Here is an 8,444-nt window from a genome sequence, read left to right on the forward strand (position 1 = left end):
TACATAACTTGGTAGCTAGACAAATAAAAGCTAGATACGGGTTTTATTTTAGCTAAGATCTGCTCTATTAGATGGTTATAGTGGTATTGATGCGGGTATATTTTACCCACGGGTAGACAGGTATGGTTAGTACCAACCCGTATCCGTACCGTCTACCCAACGGGTAGAGGTTCTTACCCATTAACATACCGCGGGTAGAGAAATAATCCCGTATCCACCTTCGTATCGGGTAAAAGAACATCTAACCTTAAATAATTGTGCCAGAAAATATGTGACAATCTAAGTCACCTTATGCATACAACCAAACAGGTCGTATAATTACCAAGTAACAAACAAATGTACTACTAAAGATTGCAAGGCATCTATTTTTGGTCCTTTGCACTTGATACTTTTATGCAGAGGATAGATGATGGTCTCGACCAATGTACTACTAAAGATTGAAAGGCATTTCACTGTTTGTCTCACTAGAGGCAATCATAGATAGGATGCAGGTTAGCATATTACTGGTTTTGAAGTGCGGCATGACACATGTTCCTCACAAACAAGACATCTACTGCATATTGTCTATATTGGCTTGTTCCTCCATCCACTGTCAATGCCAGTTCATCGCCTATATTGGGCCCAATCCCTGTGCGATCCTTGCGTTGATGCTGGAGTGAAGTTCATCGCCTGAGCCCGAGGAAAGAGAGGACGAAGGCGAAGTAGTTGAAGCGGTAGAGGTAGCGCATGAGGGTGACTTTGCTCTCGTCCCACGGCGGGTACCTGAGTGTCAGCTCCACGAGGTAGCCCCGCTTCATGACCGCCTTCTTGTGGCTGAACATCTCGAACGAGTACTTCCCATGGTACTGCCCGAACCCGCTCTGGCCGACGCCGCCGAACGGGAGCCCGTCTATCGCGTACTGCGACGCAGATAGCACACACAGGTCAAGCACCAGAAGAACCACAATAGTCTGCCGCCTACGCCTAGTAGGAGGGAGTACCTGCACTACCGCGTCGTTGAAGGTGACGCTCCCGGACGACGTCTCGTCCACGATTCGCCGCCGCAGGGCGGCGTCCCGGGTGAACGCGTAGATGGCGAGAGGCTTCGGCATGGCCTTCACGAAGGCGATGCTGTCCTCGATGTTCTTGACCTGTGTGTACTCACAGCGCCTCAGTTCACCGGCCGGACACCGGGGCAAAATTAAAGGCGCCACCGCCACCTGCCACAGGCTTTACCGTGATGATCGGGAGCAGGGGCCCGAATATCTCCTCGGTCATGATCGCGGAGTCCAGCGGCGGGTTCAGCAGTATCGTGGGCTCAATGTACCTGGGACAGTTTCGTGAGAGAACAGTGACCCCCCTGTCTCTGTCTACACACAGGAAGCCAGCTGTTGGCAGATCACTGGATGTTGAGGAGAGAAACTCACAAGTTCTTGCTGTCCATGGAGCCGCCGTGCAGGACGGACGGCGCCACGGACCTGTCTTTGAGAAGGTTACTCAGCCTCTCGAAGTGGCGCTCGTTCACGATCCGTGCCATGTGGTCCGCTTCCGGGAAGAACCTCTTCAGCGTCGACTTGAGCACCTTGATCTTCAGTGCGAGCGAAAAGTACGTCAGATGCAAACGTTCTCGCATGATCTATTTTATTCGATCAGCGACAAGCTGGTTTAATAGTTAATCGAACAGTAGGCAGTTTCACCAGGATGGGCGCGAAGCGCTCCTCGACGAGCACGTAGTCGATGGCGATGCAGGCCTGTCCGGCGCAGGACGACCACTTGCCCGCGATCATGCGGTTAACCGAGATCTGCAGGTCCCGGGCGCTGCCCATGGCGTCGAAGATGCAGGGGCACTTGCCGCCCAGCTCCAGCGCGACGGGCGTCAGGTGCCTGGACGCCGCGGCCATCACGGCGCGCGCGATGCGGGGGCTCCCTGGAACGTGGGGCATTCAGATAGCGTGCTGATTAACCTGTGCTACTACCGCAAACACTTTGATTACCATCATGACACCGGGTAAAAAAAAATTGTTAGCTTACCGGTGAAGAGGACCTTGTCCCAGCGGTGCTCCATGAGCTGCACTCCGACGTCGGGGCCGCCCTGGACGACCTTCACCGCCGAGGAGTCCATGTACCTCCCGATGTTGTCGCCCAGGAACCTGGCGGTGCACGGCGAGAGCTCGGACGGCTTCAGAGCCACCGCGTTCCCGGCCGCTATCGCCCCGATCAGCGGCTCCAGCGACAGGCCTGCACGCACGTGATTCAGTACTCGAACAATTAATTTACAGCCCGGTACTACCGACTGCCTGCGGTGCCGGGTGTTTGGTTCCCCTGATTAAAGTAAATCTTATGCTAATCTTGTTATTATGCTATGCAAGGACGAGTAGTAGCCACTCCAGTTCAAGCTCCGCATTGAAGCCACTGTCTGCCTCTGCTACTGCTCTCGCGCAGGCATGTGCCCACTGAACGCCTGAACCTTCAAATTAGACAGCCGACTGGAAGGACGGGACGGGAATCGCCCCCCACAGTCTGAGAATTGATTTGATGACAAGGGGATCACGGAGGGATTAAAGCCACTGTATGTATGATCGTGTACCAAAGCTTTTTTTCTATGAAAGGCACGTGAAGCCTCTGAAAGAATGTACGAATTCTTGCAACTCGAACTAAGCCATAATTCAGGTTTATCTAGACTAGTGCATACAAAAACGAGAACCGGCTCAAGCGATTTCCTTTGAAACGTTTATCTCCTTATTATGGTGTTTGACATCGAATCACTATTAAGAACGCGACATGTTTGTAGCTACCAAACGCACCCTTACGTTGCTTAAGATTTACAGAGTAGTTGTCAAAAAGGTCAATAGGGTGTGCCATGTGGTTTTGGGTCCTTTGACCTTCCTATATACAATAATACAAAAGCATTTGTCGTTAGATCCCTTGCTGCAAATTCATCGAACGATCAGATCGCACCGTTAATTCTGGAAATAGAAGGAAGGCATGAAGTGAGGACTTGCAGCCAGTGTACTAGAATACTAGATCATCACAGCTCGCGTGCACAGGCCAGTTAGTGCCCGGTGGGTAAGTCGAGCGTTTGTGCCTTCCCAGCCGTTGGGACAAATCACAAATGAAACTATATAGGACTATTACAGTCGAATAGGAAAACAGTCCTATCGTTCCTCATTAAAGGTAAAGGACTAGCTTCTGACTGTTGCAGCTAAAGGGCAACAGAGCATCCTGAAGTCCTGACCGACGCAATTAAAGGGTGTTCTGTACCTGAATTATGCAATTTGAAGAGTTAGATCTAGAATTCATATTGTTTTTTTAGGACCGTGAGAGCAGTCATTAGGCTCGTCTTGTACGCTGGCACCCTCGGTATGTTTGATCGTGTACCAAAGCTTTTTTTTCTATAAAAGATAGGTTTCCCTTGACAACAAACAGTTTATTTGTTCTATCAAGTGAAACTTTTTACCCTTTCTTCAGTTGCCATAGATGCAAGAAGAAAGGAGAAAGGCAAAGCGGCCCTACGGCATCGCCAGGTATGTGCTGTGTTAACGTATACATTAATGGAATAATGGGAACAAATTAGAGCATCAAGGATAATGCGGTCTTCGTTCTAGCATCGGTAGGTGTCATCAAAACTACTAGTGCAGTCTTGACTTGCAGGTTGCATCACCAGTTGCATTGCACCTCACTCTCAGAGGTAGTATTAAAGGACTGGAGCCAAACAGAACAGCTAGATGCAGCAGCAGCAGCAGCAGCCACTACAGTGGAGAGAAGTAATGGGAGTCCTACGCACGTAGTAGTAGGACACGTATGCGTTATTATTATATCATTATCTGAAACGTGTGTCGGGGCCTGAATCTATCTTCTAGGTTTATCATGGGTCGTTGAAGATTGCGATTCTTTTCTCCAGTGCAAGGGAGCAGTTTACCATGAACTGTAAAACTAGTCAAGTTAAGTTACCCAAGGGGACGTTCCAGCAGGAGAAGACGAGGACGACCCCGAGCGGCTCCGGCACCACCTGCGCGGTCGCCGGCCAAGCGATCAGCGGGACCCGCACCTGCGTTCGCCGACACAGAGGCGTCAGAGAGCAACGGTTGCCGAAGAAGAAACCATTACTGGACTACTGGAGCATTATGTTCCCGTGGCTTGCCTTCTCCGGGGCCATCCATTTGCCGAGCTGCTGCAGCGCGCCGTTGGCGGACTTGATGAGCACCCCGACCTGGCAAAACCAGAGAAAACCCAACCGAACCGACCCGAGAGGCCGAGACAATGTCGATCGATACATCAAACAGAGGCAAAGGCTAATAAGGAGAAGGAGAATGGCGATGGTGTGCATGGTTTATTGGCGACGGGACGCGACCTCGTCCCTGTACGCCTCGGCGTGGTGCTTGCCGAGGTCCTTGTGGAGCGCCTGGAACGCCTCCACCTCCTTCTCCTCGAGGAGCCGGAGGAGGCCCCGCAGCTGCGCCTGCCGCCACGCTAGGCTCCGCGTCCTGCCGCTCTCGTACGCCTCCCGCAGCTCGCGCACTGTCTCCCCCACCCCCACCCCCACCCCCAGGCCCAGCCCGCCGGACTCGGCGCCGTCGTCCGCCGCCTCGGTGCGGCCCATCGTCTCGACTTGATGATGAGCTCACTCTCCTTCTACAATTACAAAGCGGAAGAACTGACACAGCGAGAGGCTGCCTGAGAGCATCGGCCGGCCTTGGGTTTGGGTTGGGTTGGGTGGCCTATTTATTGCAACTGGCGCATGCGCAGCTGCGTGCTGACATGACGCTTCAATGTTTTCTCCAGCGGTAGGCGTCGTAGCTAGGGTGACAACGTATACTGATCCAAATGATTATTACAAAATAATAGGGTTCTAAATAATTTTTATTTTAAAAATAATTATAAATAAGGTCTAATTTTAATCTGATCTGTTCTTTAAATTTTATAGCTCTAAAATTTAGAGCTTAGTGTCGTCACTACACTGCTTTTTAAAAAAGAAAAAGAAAAAACACAGTCAATATGGGATGCATGAACGAGCTTTCAATGCATGTACAGGGGTAGTTTGCTGGAATTATCATTCTTCAATGCGGCAACTGCAGCAAAACTATGCTCCCGAGTCCCGATTGGCGATTGATGATTTGATTACCCCAGACAAAACAAAACAAACGTTACGGGAACGGGAACGGGAACGGGAACGGGGTTGATCGAATCGAACGTGGTTTTCTCACAGGACCTGGGTCTCCCGGGTAAAAGCCTGGCCGCCTGGCCATACCGTGATCGCCATCTTTCCCTGCCAATTCGATGGGATGGACCCTGTCGACGGACTCCCTCTTTGGAGGACAGGAGGAGTGGCCGGTGGCGGTGCACGTAGCCAAAACTGGTGTGCTATAGTCGCTGTAGTGTGTTGTAATTAGCACTCCGTTTCGTGTGTATAACCAAGTTGTATCCGAGTTACTGTTGTTAGTCAGCGCATCAAATTTAAGATGCTTGGTGTACCACTGTTTTTGGTGGATCATGTAAGACAGTAAGAGGGGATACTGTAAATGATAATGTATACATAGTGAGGTTTGAAGTAGAGAATGAGATAGATTAATATCCGTGTAAAACACTTTTATACGGCAAACAACACTATTTATAAAATAAATTTTAACATTAAAAATGATAGAAGAAGTGTTGGAGATAGCGCCTCACTACCTTTAACTTTCTGCCGCCATTGCTGTGGCCATGCACTCTGCGTTCACCGATCAGGTCATGGCTCAGGCAGCAAGATGGTTGGGTGGCGAACTAGCGACCAGCATGGGCATGGCATTTCCTGCGCCGATGTCTGGCTGTGGCCAGTAAGGCGTTGTTCGTTTCCGTCGCATTGCATCTGGAATCGTTTCAGCTAATTAAAGTTTATATAAATTAGAGAAACAATCCGGTTAAAAATCATTCCGACCCACTAATCCGATACAAACGAACAAGCCCTAACTAAGGTTGAAAACGGGCGGAAAAAATTCCGTCTCGATCCATACTGTTTTCTACATTTGATCCGACCGTTTCTGTATTTACGGAAAAATATGGAAACGGGACGGAAATAGGAGAGGGCTTATTCCGTCCGTTTTTGCGGGATCCCGTTTTTTCCCGGATTGAACCCGTATTTATTACATATTTGACAAATATGGGACGAGCCTAATATGCATTAGTATATAAACTAAATCATCGTGTATTTAGGTGACAAATTATAGCACAATTGGCCATTGTAACCACCAGCTCTTTTCAAATGACCAGTGATCTAATGTCTTAAACAACATCGGATATAGCTAAATATACACATTTAGGAACCAAACAACAATAGAATATGTTGCCTCTCTATATCTATTTGTTTTATGTTATTGTTCTGCCAATCAATCACTAGTCAAACATCAATAGCATTTCTATTTGTATTAAATTATGAGTTTCCGTTAGTATTTCTGTTTCCGTTCGTTTTCGCAATTCCGTTTATCCTGCTCCCGTTTCCGTTCCCGACTATTCCGGACCTGATCCCGTTTACGATGATAAAATACGCATACGGAAATGAGAGAGAGATTTTTCCGTCCGTTTTCATCCCTACCAGTAATTGGAAACAGTTAATGGCCAGCGCAGATGGAGCAATCGAAGTAGAACCGCAAATACAGTAAGGGTTTACTCATTCAGTCATTCTATCTTTGCTTCGTTCTCTATTTCATTCTTCACTTTATAAATAATACAAGTATAAGACCTTGTCTATTATTTCCTTCTAGAATTATATGATCCACATAATAATCCGTTTTGTTTGTTTATCTCTTAATTTATTTAAATTGAATTATATAATCTAGAGAGTAAACATATATGGACAAAATATAAAACGGTGCTTTACACCACGATATCGTTTTCTCAAACTTGTACTACTTCTCAGATGTTATAAAGAAAAGGAGTCACGTAAAAAAATAGCGCACATAGGCATGAATTATAAAAAAAATTAAAATTCCGTGGCTTTTAAGACTTTAGACGAGTCACGCAAAAGTAGTTCATAAACACATCATGTCAAGCATATCGTATAATACATGACATTATCACATTAACATGTCACAGATAACATATTCATTTCATGCACATTTATATTAAAACCTCAAATTATGTATAAAGTCCAGAATATTAGTGCAAGCGTAACTGAAACTAATATGGACAATTTGTATTTCTGTTGCATATATGGATAATGTCATCTGAGATTCTGAGATGACGGGTTCTACTACCACCAAAAAACTAGCAGATAATCTGTTTTTTATTCTTAGAGGACATAAAAAATTACTTGACTGTTGAGCTCCGTTTAATAATAGAGTTTGGTTCGACTAACATCGGTTGCTTGTGTTTATGGATATCTTACTCCATTAAAGCATGAGTTTCATGTGTTGTACGTCGTGCGTTAAATATATAGCGTGAAGGTCTATTCCTCTCCCCCTTTTCTCGCCTACTGTGGGGGATAGATATCCCCGGGTCCACTAAAGAGTAAAAGACCTCACGGAAGGCCCAAGGGCCCAATAAATCATAAAGTCATCCTTTCGTGGGCCTGGGGAGAGACAACCAGCAGAGCAGATCGACATGAGGCCGGATTGATGTAAACCCGGACGACCCATGACGTCGAGCGAGTGACCACAACAAAGATACAACTTTCCCGCGCTGGAGCCCCCATGCAACGGAGCCATGCGAAGATAAGTCGGCGAGGGTTACGCGGAGATAAACTCAAGAGGTTCACTATCTTTTAGCTACTCGTTGCTATCATATCCACATGTATTGCCCCACGGTCGAGTATATAAGGCCTAGGGAGCACCCCTTCAGAACGATCGACCCTATTACCTAGCCACCCACGTCAACTCTCTGTATTCTCAATCCAGGGAGCTCTCTTGTAACCACATTCACCAAGCATACTCACCAGGACGTAGGGTGTTACGCATTTCTAAGCGGCCCGAACCTGTAAACCTTGTCCACTGTTCCTCGTGCAATCGGCACGAACCATTTTGCTACAGTCGTCGACACCGTCCTACTCCTAAAAACACCTTGAGGGGCAACCCCGGGTGTGCGGTCGGACCCAAAACACCGACAGCTGGCGCGCCAGGTAGGGGGTGTGTCGACGATCCAAGCTAGCTCAATGGCCGTCACCTTCTACAGCAAGATCACCTTGCGTCCTGGATCCGTATTCTGCTTCGGAACAATCTCATCTGTAGCGGATGAAGAGGGAATTCTACACCGTATCGCGGATCCGCTGGAAAAGAAGTCTCCTCCAACGAACTCCGAAAATGCCGGAGAAGCGCAACCTCCAGCTCTCCGGAAAAAGATCGTTTCCGGAAAGTCGGGGGCCGAGAGCTCGCTGACCCGGAGAACTCCACTGTCTACTTCTCCGACAACAGAATGGACACAGATCGCGAGGAAGAAGGAAACCAGGGAGAAGCAAGTTGTTCTTTCCGTTCCTCCGCCCTCAAAGGAGAACGGAA

The 8,444-nt window shown here is 47.9% G+C and overlaps 1 protein-coding gene across 1 annotated transcript; it reads right to left on the reverse strand.

Moving 5' to 3' along the window:
* Positions 1–296: 296 nt before the first annotated feature.
* On the reverse strand, positions 297–4,660 carry LOC100284774 (aldehyde dehydrogenase 3B1). Its single transcript, NM_001397570.1, has 9 exons — positions 4,331–4,660; positions 4,121–4,189; positions 3,931–4,027; positions 2,011–2,217; positions 1,677–1,906; positions 1,407–1,567; positions 1,216–1,306; positions 981–1,130; positions 297–899 (listed from the first exon to the last, which is right to left on the reverse strand). Exons 1-9 carry the CDS (start codon positions 4,577–4,579, stop codon positions 663–665), a joined length of 1,491 nt encoding a protein of 496 aa, NP_001384499.1. The 5' UTR covers positions 4,580–4,660; the 3' UTR covers positions 297–662.
* Positions 4,661–8,444: the final 3,784 nt, after the last annotated feature.

The sequence above is a fragment of the Zea mays genome, chromosome 10 (genome assembly GCF_902167145.1).
Source record: "Zea mays cultivar B73 chromosome 10, Zm-B73-REFERENCE-NAM-5.0, whole genome shotgun sequence".
In the NCBI taxonomy this organism is placed as follows: domain Eukaryota; kingdom Viridiplantae; phylum Streptophyta; class Magnoliopsida; order Poales; family Poaceae; genus Zea; species Zea mays.

Coding starts and splice junctions, on each gene's coding strand:
- LOC100284774 (NM_001397570.1), bottom strand. CDS start 4,579: ATGGGCCGCACCGAGGCGGCGGACGACGGCGCCGAGTCCGGCGGGCTG. Junction 2,218..3,930: donor CTGCTGGAACGTCCCCTTGG/GTAACTTAACTT, acceptor ACGTGCGTGCAG/GCCTGTCGCTGGAGCCGCTG. Junction 1,568..1,676: donor AGCGCTTCGCGCCCATCCTG/GTGAAACTGCCT, acceptor CTCGCACTGAAG/ATCAAGGTGCTCAAGTCGAC.